Source organism: Nycticebus coucang, chromosome 7, assembly GCF_027406575.1.
Source record: "Nycticebus coucang isolate mNycCou1 chromosome 7, mNycCou1.pri, whole genome shotgun sequence".
NCBI lineage: Eukaryota > Metazoa > Chordata > Mammalia > Primates > Lorisidae > Nycticebus > Nycticebus coucang.
Genome location: NC_069786.1, coordinates 121,173,575 through 121,186,719, shown reverse-complemented (window position 1 = coordinate 121,186,719; position 13,145 = coordinate 121,173,575). Strand labels below are relative to the sequence as shown.

The 13,145-nt window shown below is 43.8% G+C and overlaps 1 protein-coding gene across 1 annotated transcript in view; it reads left to right on the top strand.

The window, feature by feature from the left end:
- Positions 1-13,145, top strand: part of SERPINE2 (serpin family E member 2) — a 60,069-nt gene that overhangs the window by 44,857 nt on the left and 2,067 nt on the right. The window contains exons 5-8 of the mRNA XM_053597586.1: positions 5,856-6,054; positions 8,039-8,139; positions 10,372-10,458; positions 12,787-12,870. Of these exons, the coding sequence (XP_053453561.1) occupies positions 5,856-6,054; positions 8,039-8,139; positions 10,372-10,458; positions 12,787-12,870 (471 nt within the window). The remainder of the gene's footprint in view (positions 1-5,855; positions 6,055-8,038; positions 8,140-10,371; positions 10,459-12,786; positions 12,871-13,145) is intronic.

Genomic DNA, 13,145 nt, shown 5'->3' with positions numbered 1-13,145 from the left:
TCCTGTCTTCTCTGAGTTTCTAGCTCGCTCCTGTTTGCCCGTATTCCTTCTCTACTTGGTTGTCTGCTAAATTCTCGTTGCACGGACTACACGTATTATCACCCTGGCCATCTAGCTCCCCCTGGCAGCTCCTTAGCTACAAAGGGCACCAACACACACCAGTAGCTCTTGTCATTCCTCCTCCCGCTGCAGCTCTCCCCGGACTCCCTCTGAACTCCAGCCTGTGCAGTCTGAGCAGCAGGAATCTAGGAAAGGAAGGGTGTTTGGGAGCTTGGTGTCAGAGCATAGAGCCCTCTTTTTATTTTTTTTTTAATTTTCATTTTTTTAATAATTAAAAATATTAAATTACAACAGGTACGTAAATATTAGTTGCCATAGTTCTGTGCAGGACATCTATTTATTATTTTTCCAAAACATATATTTCAATTTCTAGAGAAGTATGTCTGGACAGCTCCTTAGGCGCTCAGCATAGTTACTTGCGGCAGGAGGTAATCAGAGGGCCTTTCATCTCTAAAGCTTTGTGATATTAAATATTTAAGATACTGTCTTTGATTTTACAGGCAGAGAAGAACCTTTAATATTTCTGTGAGCCTAGTTATGCCTTCTCTGGTAGCATTTAAAGTGGGAATCAGAACACTGTAGGGAGCTTTCTAGAAAAGCCAAGTTACCCCCAAAGCAGCACTTACAAAAAATTCTAACTCTTCTCCACATTTTTAATACTTTTTCTTTGCCTGTTATTTCTCATTGAAAGTTGTGTTGCCCACCATCTATCTAAGAGGAAAGACTTCTTTTCCCCTTTTTATCTCTGCTCCTTATCAGAGTGAATGAACCTACTTCATGTTTTTATAGACTGCAGAAATTATTAAAGCACGCACAGTTGATTTTCCAGAGGTTAAAGGGAGCCTGAGGTAGAGCATTTTAAAGGGACGATTTCAGAGACAACCAGAGACTTCAAAAATATACACAACTATTATACCAATCATAACTTTAAAAAATGAAAATTAAAAAAAATAAGGGTACCCTGCACAGTGGCACATACCTGGGACTATGAGCACTGTGGCAGGCTGAGGCTAGAGAATTTCTTGAGCTCAGGAGTTCGAGACCAGCCTGAGCAAGAGCAAGACCCTGTCTTCTACTAAAAATAGAAAAACTATCCAGGACCTGCAGTCCCAGCTACTCAGGAAGCTGAGGTAGGAGGATCACTTGAACCCAGGAGTTTGAGTTGCTGTGAGCTAGGCTGATGCCAAGGCGCTCTACCCATGGTGACAGAGTGAGACTCTGAAAACATAAAAAATTAAAATTAAAAAGAGGCCCCATGTTTTGACACTGGGCTCCCAAATACCCTTCCCTGACCTGATTCATTCTGCCAGGAGCTTCCCAGGAGCTGCATCCTTCCACCCAGGGCAGCAGGTGTGGTTCCCCTGGTGGGTCAATGTTGTATTCAGACTGTGAGCAGGGACGTCACATTCAAGAAGGGAGGCATTTTACAGAGCATCTCACCTCAACAGAAGGAGGCTCGTGCTGCATTCCAGACTGTCCTGAGCACTTCATAGGTGTCATCTCACTGGATTTTCGTACCTCTGTAAAGTAGGGGCTGGCCTTGTAGCATTTTACAGATGAGAAAACTAAGACTTGGAGTTAGGAACTTACCAGAGTCCCAGAGTGAGGGTGCTGTTGGTGCGGGATTTGAACCAGACCACATAGCTCCAGATCTCGTGTCCTTAGCATCTGCTCAGGTCCCCCAGAAAAGGGTGCTGTGCGAATAGTACTTTAGTGACCAGGTAGAAAGGGAAGAAGGGTGTTGATTCTATCGCCTTAAGCCACCACATAAAAATAAGCATGGGCACGTCTCGCAGCAGGCTGGCCACCATTGGCCGAACACAGAAGCCAGTCACTAAGCAGATGTGAGTAACTGGGTGCAAAGTGGTTCATGGTCAGTTCATGGTCATCTGTATTCCTGGGGGGTCAACAGTGGATCCAGGCGAGGACAGATTAACTGGTGAGCCGGTGTGTTCTCTCTTCCTCCCTCAAACACAGCAGCTCATCGCTTTTTATTATTCATAACCTCCATCCTTCTTATCAGAACAGTAAACATTTCTAGAAGCCGTTAATGCCTCCTTATTTCATGCCCTGGAGCAATCACTTATTAGCTGCTTCCCAAATTTCACAGTTTCTAAAAATTGGCCCTGCCAGAGTAGGGATGTAATGTTTTCTTCGAGGATTAAAGAGCTCATTAGGAAGTAGGTTTTTTTCTCACTTTTCCATTGATTTTTCAGTTTCCGCTGAGACTGTTTTATTACACAGGCTAAAAGTAAAGATGGAGAGTCCTATCTTTGGTTCTTAGGTAGCCCCAAGAAAGAAGCCAGGCTAGAGAAAGTTCCACACACACCCAGGGCTGAGGCAGGCCATGCGGAGTTGCTGAACAGCTGAGACCAGCCTGAGCAAGAGCAAGACCCCTTTTCTTTTTTTTTTGTAGAGACAGAGTCTCACTTTATGGCCCTGGGTAGAGTGCTGTGGCCTCACACAGCTCATAGCAACCTCCAACTCCTGGGCTTAAGCGATTCTCCTGCCTCAGCCTCCCGAGTAGCTAGGACTACAGGCACCCCCCACAATGCCCGGCTAATTTTTGGTTGCAGTTTGGCCGGGGCCGGGTTTGAACCCGCCACCCTCGGTATATGGGGCCGGCGCCTTACCGACTGAGCCACAGGCGCCGCCCACAAGACCCCTTTTCTACTACAAATAGAAAAACACTGGGGGTGTTTGGTGGGTGCCTGTCGTCTCAGCGACTTGGGAGGCTGAGGCAAGAGGATCACTTGACTTGAGCCCAAGAGTTTGATGTTGCTGTGAGCTAGGGCACCATGGCCCTCCACCCAGGGCATTAAAGTGAGAATTATCTCAAAGAAAAAAAAGAAAGGGAGGGAGGAAGGAAGGAAGGAAGGTTGCTTTCTCCTTTTCTTCTTTCTTAGCTCTGTTGTTCTTCTAGATTACTTAGAGGATGAGGAGGGGAGCACGGGCCAGTACCTTAGATATGTTTTTTTCTCATTTAATCATCACAGCAACTCTGTGAGGTCCTGTGATATCTTGATATCTCCATTCTACATACAAGGAGGCACAGGTCACCAGGGTCATGACCTCTTCTTTAAAAGTTTGAAGTGTTTCATAAAACATTTCAGGAATCTGCCATAAATCTAGACCTGCTGGTTCTACATCTGCCTGCTTTATTTTTAGAACTCTTTTCATTACATACCTAGCTCAGGATCCGAAAGCTGTGGAAAACTCCCTCCTTGGGGTGCCCTTCACCACTGTTCGTTCACCCGCTCTTACTGGTTAATGCTCAGGTGCTACATATTTTGAATATCTTGCATGAAATAAAATCAACTTAGTTTGGCAGTAACTAGAGTTAGATGGTTTCCTTGACTTCAGGTCATCCCAGAGCCTTTCCGGTCCTGGCGTACGTCAGGGATCTGCGGGAACAATCCAGTGTCTGGGGTCCCCAGCCTGCTGGGATGTGGACTCTGTTTGGTCTGTAGAGCATAATGCAGGTAGAATTTTCTCTGGACAGTGTTTTGAGAAATGCAGATTCAACTCATTCTTAGATTTTCACTAGTAAGTGATAGTACCATGGAGGTCACTACAAAAGTTTTCAGATAGACCAGGGGTAGTTGCTCACACCTATAATCCCAGCACTCTGGGAGGCCGAGGTGGGTGAATTGCTTGAGCTCACGAGTTTAAGACCAGCCTGACCAAGGGTGAGACCCTATCTCTACTAAAAGCAGAAAAACTGAGGCAGGAGGATCGTTTGAGCCCAGGAGTCCGAGGTTGCTGTGAGCTATGATGATGCCATGGCACTCTCCCCAGGGTGACAGAGTAGACTTTTTCTCAAAAAAAAAAAAAAAAAAGTTTTGAGACAGATTGGGTTATCATCCATTATTTCACTTCCAGGGCGGCACCTGTGGCTCAGTGGGTAGGGCGTCAGCCCCATATACTGAGGGTGGTCCAAACCCTTCCCCGGCCAGCTATAAAACAGCAATGAGAATTGCAACAAAAAATAGCCAGGCGTGGGCGGCGCCTGTGGCTCAAGGAGTAGGGTGCCGGTCCCATATGCTGGAGGTGGCGGGTTCAAACCTAGCCCCGGCCAAAAAAAAAAAAAAAAATAGCCAGGCCTTGTGGTGGGCACCTCTAGTCCCACCTATACTTGGGAGGCTGAGACAAGAGAATCGCTTAAGCCCAGGAGTTAGAGGTTGTTGTGAGCCGTGATGCCACGGCACTCTACCAAGAGTGACAAAGTGAGACTGTCTCAAAAAAAAATGGCTAATACATTATTTCACTTCCAAGAAACACAATCGACAGCGTCCTTTCTGATTCACCCAGAATCAGAGAATGCAGCAAGTTGCAACTTGCTCGGCGGCTTACGGGTGGTGCTGGTAGGGCTTCTGCCCACGGATTTTGTTTCTTGATTTTCATGTATCTCAAAACTTTCAGAATGACCCATGTAGTAGTTGCTGGAGTGGGTGGAGAGTGAGTAGGGAGCCAGGGAGTGAAGAAAGATCACCTTTGGCATTAGCTGCTCCTGGCCCTCCTGCTGTCAGGATGTTTTTGGCATTTCCTTAATCTCTCCAAAGAGGCCTCCTCACCTGCACAGTCAGGCCACTTATGCTGACCTCCTGGGGTGCTGTAGACTTTCCATCTGTTGAAGTTGTTGGGATGGGCCTGGTCCTGAATGGTAGACCCTATGTATCTTCTTCTTTCTCTTTACATGCTCGTGTAGGCCCACCAAAGTGAGCACTGTAAGTGACCAACCCCCAGGTTGTGGACCAGTTCCGTGGAACTGGGCTGCACAACATTACCACCCAAATTCCGCCTCTTATCCTATCCCCCCACCCCCATCCTGGAAAAGTTATCTTTCATGAAACTAGTCCCTGATGCAAAAAGGCTTGATCCTTGGCCTGTTAAGAATTGGGCTGCATGGCAGGAGGTGAGCAGCGGGAAAGCAAGCAAAGCTTCATCTGTATTTGCAGCCGCTCCCCATGGCTCACATCACAGCCTCAGCTCCACCTCCCGTCAGATTCTCCTCACCCTCCCCCTTCCATGGAAAAATTGTCTTGCATGAAATCATTCCTTGGTAATAAAAAGGTTGGGGGCCATTGGTGTATGGGATTCCTTCTAAAAGAATGGATTTGAGCTGCTTTTATCTGTCACCAAAAAAACCTCACCAAAATAGGTGACTATGCCGTGAAGGCTGTGTTAACCAGTTTGATGAAAACATTTCAAATTGTATCTAAAACCAGCACATTGTACCCCATGATTGCATTAATGTAAACAGCTATGATTTAATAAAAAAATAATAATAAATAAATAGGTGACTACGTGAGATGATGGATGTGTTAATTTGCTGCATTCTCCAGTGGAGTCTCCATTTTACTGTCTATATGTATCACAGAACATCATGCTGTATCCTTAATATACACATACAATTTCTTTTTTTGAACTAAATTTTTTTAAAAAAGAAATGAGGCTAAGGCAGCTCAGACTTATTCTTTTATTCATGTAAGGGTCAACTTCTTGCAAAGCACTGAATCCTAAGTGCTTTATGTGATCTAGTTAAATTCTACTTGGCAGAATTAAAATGATTTTAGTGATGCCCAAAGGCATTCTGTCTAGACGGGAGGAAGAGAATTCTTCAGTGGAGAGGGAAGAAATAATTGTCCTTATCTTTATCCTTTGAAGGAAGCTATTTGTGGGAAAGGGGCGTTCTCCAGCTGATTTGCCCTCTTCCCTCTGAAGCTACCCTGGTGACCACTCATGCCACTTCCAGAAGCCATAGGAGACACTGAACCTGCCTCTGATTTCTTTAGGGTCGACAAGCACCCCCAATGACTTGTGGTACAACTTCATTGAACTGCCCTACCACGGGGAGAGTGTCAGCATGCTGATCGCACTGCCAACTGAGAGCTCCACCCCCCTGTCGGCCATCATCCCTCACATCAGCACCAAGACCATTGACAGCTGGATGAGCACCATGGTGCCCAAGAGAGTGCAGGTCATCCTGCCCAAGTGAGTAGCCCTCTCCCTGGGGGACGACGGTGGGATTTTCAGCCGGTAGCTATGGTATTGGATACGAGACAACAAAACATGAGGCAAAAATGGGGCAGAAATTGCATAGTAAGAATACTAGGCTGTGATTTCCTAAGCTTTTTATTTTTTATTTTTTTATTTATTTATTTTTTTTGGCCGGGGCTGTGTTTGAACCTGCCACCTCCAGCATATGGGACCGGCGCCCTACTCCTTGAGCCACAGGCGCCACCCTTCCTAAGCTTTTTAAAAAAATCTTTGTGCTGCTTTTGTGGTAAGGTACTGATAATAAGAAAGGAGAGGAGGAGGCATCTCTCGTCCAGAGCCTCCCTCCCTCTGTATGAGGACCAGCTCTTCTTAACATACCTCATTGTGTTCAAAAGACTGAAAAACACGTGTATTTCAAAGACACACGTGTATTCCAAAAACTGAAAAGCTCATGTATGGATCATAGATGAAAGTACAATAAAGATTAATAGAGCTCCGTACGTTTTCATAAGAAGACTTCATTTTAAACTTATTTCTTAAGTTTTAGCTAGAAGTTGCTGAAGACCAAGGCCCAAAAGCTAGGTGGTAAAGAAATACTTTGAAACTACCTAGACAGAATTCTTACATTAGTATCTAAGGCAGTTTTTCTGTTATACCCTAAAAATAAAATATAGATGCCATTTGAGCCGTATGAGCCATATAGATGCCATTTGAAGCCAAGGGAAGAGTAATCCCAAATTCTATATGAATCCTACATTTCTAAGAGGTCAGAGAATGCTCTGTCCAGACCAGTGAAGGCGGCCAGGAATTGTGGTCCCTGTTCTGTGAACTTGCCAACATTAACTGTTCTCCCACTCTCCAGAGCTTTTAATAGCCCAGGCCTCCATGGTAGTAGAGTGTTCTAATTGCTTTTAATTCTTCACTGAGTTAAGTAATCAGAGTAATACATTCACAACAATTATTAGTAATCCTCTCACGATTATTTTTCCTAGTAAAATTAAGCCTTCGAGTAGGCAATGCGTGATATAAATGAATAAGATGATGGGATTGTAGGCCTCAGTGTGTGAAGAGCAGGAGAAGCCTTACAGGATGAAGTCAAGTCTGGTAAACATCCTCTGACAATAGTTTTAATAACTAAGATTTACCTATGTATGGTCCCCAGGCTAGATAAGCCACACATGTCCAAGAACCCATGTTACACCCAAGTATAATTCCATATATATGCCTAACATTTGCTCCTGGTTTAACAGGAAGATGATTTCACAGTCCCAACATGAACTATCAGGAGTGAATCGCCTCTCTTTTAACCCTTTGCTATCCTTTAAAGCAGTGGTTCTCAACCTTCCTAATGCCGCGACCCTTTAATACAGTCCCTCATGTTGTGGTGACCCCTAACCATAAAATTATTTTCATTGCTACTTAATAACTGTAATTTTGCAACTGTTATGAATCATAATGTAAATATATGATATGCAGGATGGTATTAGGCGACCCCTGTGAGTCACCACCCACACATTGATAACAGCTGCTATAAAGGATGGTGTTTCTTACCATACTCAAATTGGATATGGGGAAGAACTATACCTGGATATAGGAAAGAACTATAGATATTCCAGAGTACTAGGACCTTGTTAATACTCTGAATAAAAAAAGAATATAAGAATAAAAAAAGAATAAGAATAAAAAAAGTGGTTTTGTAGATCTTCAAAGAATCGGATAAGGGACCCTGTGGCACATGAGGGTGACAATGGCTATACTCGCTGTTGGTGTGTACTGCTCATTTGCCAACTAAATGTTTGAGAAGTGAGTTTTTCCCTGCTTACCTGGTATTTATTATTAATTTGGGGATTAAAATTTAATGTACAATTCAGATCCGTGTTCAGATCTTACTTAAAAAGAAATCAGTTTGTAAACGTGCCCCGATTGTCCCATTTGCAGCCGAGTGATTCTTCCCCCTTGTTTTCTGCTTTCATGGCAGGTTCACAGCTGTCGCTCAAATAGACTTGAAGGAGCCGCTGCAAGTTCTTGGTATTACCGAGATGTTTGATTCATCAAAGGCAAATTTTGCAAAAATAACAAGTATGTTCCATTTAAAACTTGCTTGTATACTTGAAGAAAATGTTACAAACGGAGTCTCTGGTTTGTTTAGAGAAGAAAGGTCAGAATTAGGAATGGCTTGTCCTAAAACTGTCCAGGGTTTAATTTGGTAAATCGTTGAATGACGTTGAGTCATCACTTAAATCACCATACTCCATCCCTCCATTTTGTGTGTTCATTTCACGAGGCCCCAGTGATTGCACAAAGAAGTGTTTCCTGCATTGCCTCTGTTACTTAAAAATTTCTCTATTATTTAGATGCTAGTTTCTCTTTGTTTTCAAATGTGAACATTTTCCTTTTGTTTGAAAAAAAAACCCTCAAGATTGTTGAACTCACAAATGTTTGCTTGATTCCATTGAACAACTATAGGCATGTAGGAGGTCACTACCAAAGTGTAGAGACAGACTGTGTTATGGTCCATTACTTTGATTACAAGAAGCACAGTCGACGGCACCCTTCTGATTCACCTCTGCAGGTTTCAACCTGCTCACCTTGTTGGTGTTACTGGGATGTAAATATGATGTGGATTTTACATTTCTTTTTTTTTTCCCGATTAATATGAGGGTATGTATGGTAAGGTTACATTGTTGTGTGTTTGAAAGGTAAAGTCTGAGTTGTCATTGAGTTCTTTCCCCAGGAGGTGTGCCCTATACCCCTACATTGTACCTGTTAGGTGGGAAATTTTACGTATCCTGATTTTTGTGTCAAAACTTTCGTAATGACCCAGGTACTGTATCCAGATATGTATTTTGGTATCTTGTGTCCACCCATTAATCTAAAATAATATAAACTCATATAAATCTGATTAAAACTTTTCCTCATCAGAGCAGCTGAGGCTTCCTTGGTATCACATTTTTCTAGAGTTATGTTTGAATGCTCAGTTCTTTGTCATTTAGATTTAGAACAAAACAATCTCCTTTCAAAGGAAAGTCATAGTTTGAACATTATTTGTACTCTGGTTTGAACTTTTCCCTTGAATGGTAAGAAGTTCGTTCGTTACCAACCTCAGTTGTGTGCTAGTGAACAGCTGAGCACCTGCTCTGTCTGGGGACCCCTACCACTTCCCCAGGGAAAGTGCAGCTCCCTAGATCTTCTGATTCCTTTTAATCCCCGGTGACTCTGAGCACTTGCCCAGCAGCATTAGCATCAGCTGGAGCTTGTTTGAAATGTACAGTCTTGAGTCCAACCCAGAACTGCTGTATCAGAATTTTCATTTTAACATGATCCCTGAGCACAAAAAGTTTGGGAAGCTGTTTTAACCTGTATCTGCCCCTTCAGGGTTATCTGCCTTATCCCAAATGCTAAACAGGGGGTGATAACAGGAGAACCGAGTACCCCAAATCCCTCTGAGAAGTTCTTTCAATCCTACATGTGACTTGGGGCCCCTAAATGTGCATCTCAATCATAGCTGGTGACGCTGGACCTGGGCCCTGGTGCATATAGCTCAAACCCAGATGACACGAAAGCATATTTCCCCTTTGCTTCCAGGGCTGCGTCCCATCCAAGTTCATGTCAACTTTAGTTTGCATTTTCCTTGAAAGCAGCACCCCCCGTGGGTACTGCTGCAAAGGTCAGGATTTACTGAGAAGGAAAAGTAAGCGAGTTCATGAGAGGGTCTTCAAGGCACCACTGCATTTCTGCGTCCCGTCCTCCACTCAAGGCCAAACTCTCTCCATGCAAGACACTCTTCTGTCACTAACATGCTCATGAGATAAGTGGTGGTGGTTGTGAACACTCAGCACTTACTCTACTACTAACTAGCTGTTGTAGTTAGTTGGGGATAGATTTTTTAACACTTCAGGCCTCAGTTTCCCCATCCATTAATGCTGTCTGAATCCTTCCTGGATCTGTATTCTCTAATTAAAAAATAGTATCATTGCCTTGCTGCTTCTGGAAACTTGGCCTTCCTTTTTAAATATCTTCTATTTTCTTTTTTCAAAATAAGGTTCTACTGATCAGAACTAGATTGAGAGAGGCATGAAAATATTCAGGGCCTGGGGTTCCCTTCCCAGAAGCAAGTACCACAGTTTACTTAACAGGGACTGAAATTCACACATGACAGCTGTCTGTAGTCTTGTCACCAGGACTGTCAGAGGTCACATCTCCTCACAGTTTTTAAAAACTGGAATTAGCATGACTTTGAGGTCACTTTTCCAACCAGATGATGATGTGCTGTCAAAGAAATGCTGATTTTGTTTTATTTTCTGGAAACAGGGTCAGAAAACCTTCATGTTTCTCACATCTTGCAAAAAGCAAAAATTGAAGTCAGTGAAGATGGAACCAAAGCTTCAGCAGCTACAAGTAAGCCCCGGGGCGCAGGCAGGGCCAGCTCTGGTGGGGAAGCAGACACACCCCCCTTCAGTCAACAATTGCTCAAATAAGTAATGAGCCTTGTTTCCAGCCAGATGCTGCAGGTTGACCCTCAGGAGGTGACAATGAGGACAGAGGGATCAAGGACCTGTATCCAAGGAGCTCAGAATCTGTTTCATTAAAGTATTTCAGTGAGAGAAATTCCTCTAGGACAAGAGTCAGCAAACTTGTGTCAACAGCCAAATCGCGTGTTTTTCAGCTTTTTAGGCCACACTGTCTCCATCGCAACTTCTTACCTCTGCCATTGTAGGAGAAAGCAGACAGACGATGCAGGCGAACAGGCGTGGCTATGTTCCAATAAAACTTTACTTGTATAAGATGTTTTCCCCATGGACTTGGCTGAGGACAGTACTTTGCTGGCCCCTGTTCTCAGGAGAATAAAGCACATTCTGGCTTTATATTTATACACATCTGACCCTGCACATATTGGCAGGAACAAAGCAAGCTTCAAATTGAAATATTAAAAAAACATCAAGTACTCATAGAAAAATAGCCAATTAGGTCTATCCAGGACAAAGTGAAGAAGTAGCTTCTATTGAATTGCAGCAGGATGGCTGTGCAGCCTTCCCTGATAATTAGAACATTCACATCTGCTTTCTCCTCAGTGGTTTATATAATGAAGGAGAAAATAGAACCACCTTAGGTCAATTTCCCCCCTCATTATCCATATGAGATCAGATGAATAGATCTGGCCAAATTCTGTGAGCTCATGAAGTGAAAATCTTGCTACACTTACAACTGGGTCAAATATTCCTGGTCTTTAAAAGGTACCATTCATATTTGCTTTATTGCTTTTCTTGAATAAACATTTTATTTCTTTAAAATAGTACTCCAGGCTCAGCTCCTATAGCTCAGTGGCTAGGGTGTCAGCCACATCCACCAGAGCTGGCAGGTTCAAATCCAGCCCTGGCCTGCCAAACGACAACTACAACCAAAAAATAGCCAGGCATTGTGGCAGGCACCTGTAGTCCCAGCTACCTGGGAGGCTGAAGCAAGAGAATCACTTGGGCCCAAGAGTTTGAGGTTGCTGTGAGCTGTGATGCCACAGCACACTACTGAGACTCCAAACAAAAATCTAGAATAAGACAGCTGGAATTTTTAGGATATTCTTTGTCTTTTGTAGGTGATTGTAAGTGACATCTAAATTTTGTCAACTAGCATAACCATCAGGGCCAGCTACATAACTTGTGGGGTTTTGTGCTAAATGAAAATATAGAGCCCCTCATTCATAATTTATGAAGAATTTCAAGATAGTAGTAAGAGAGTATTAAACCAATCACAGTGCAAGGCTCTGTGTGGCTGCCTGGGTCCTGCTATTGCTGTCTGCCCCAACCTGGGCTGCCTTAACAAAACACTATAGACTGGGTGACTTAAATAAGAGAACTAATAGTTCTGCAGGCTGCCAGTCCAAGGTCAAGGTGTTGGCAGGTGTGCCTTCTCCTAACACCTCTCTCCTTGTCTTAAAGACGATGCTTCTGGGCGGTGCCTGTGGCTCAAAGGAGTAGGGCGCTGACCCCATATGCTGGAGGTGGCGGGTTCAAACCCAGCCCCAGCCAAAAACTACAAAAAAAAAAAGACGGTGCTTCCTCACATGTCCTCAGATCCCTGGTGTCTCTCCCCCTTCTTACAGTGACTGCACTTCTATAGAAGCAGGATCCTACCCTCATGGCCTCATTTAACCTTTGTTACATCTTTAAGGTATATTCAAATGCAGCCACTTGAGGGGATTAAGGCTTCAAAATACGAATTTTACCGGGGGACAGTTCAATCCATAGCACCTACTAGTAACCCCGGCTGGAGTGCTTTGCCCCTATATATTATACAGGTGCTCCTTTTATAACGTCAAGCCCAAGTTGTCAGTGCTTCCAGGGGGTTGAGGAAGAGGATGGGCCATTGCAGCAGGTGTGTGGCAGTGAGGCCTCCTTCCAGTGAATACACATTGTGTGTTTATTTAGTGGTAAACACTTGTTCTAAGAGTTTTCGTATGTTTTATGTCATTTAACCTTCGTCAGGACTCTATGAGGAGTAATTATGTTATCAGAGAAGATGGTGCTTGTGTAGAATAAATGAGACAATAATGTAAAGCCTGTCACGTGAGGTGTTCAGTAGGTGGTGACCACTGAGCCTGTTACAACATGGTCGGCCCATGGGACAGGCATTAAGTGTGTCCTCAAATACCAGCCTCTGAGGAACCATCCCACAAACCACCTTGCTCCCCTCTCACTGTGTGTCTGACTCATTTCCCTTTTCTCCCCATAGCCGCGATTCTAATTGCAAGGTCGTCCCCTCCCTGGTTTATAGTAGACAGACCTTTTCTATTTTTCATCCGACACAATCCTACAGGTAAGTGATTCTCCGCTTCTGTTCACTCATTAGAATGCAGGAAGGTATATTGCGGTCACAGCTAGACATGCATCCAGCAGCGTTGCCCTTGATCCATTTCCCCTGTGTCAAGAATTGCAAACACTTTGAATCATACAGCCACCCACATTAAAGAGATAGGAAAACCCAGGCTGTGTTTACAGATTGTGATGGAATCTTTTAAATAAACACTGATAGGATGTTAGGTTTGGGGTTGTTGCTGTTTTTAACAGATTGAGAGGCTCAGCCAGTATCCC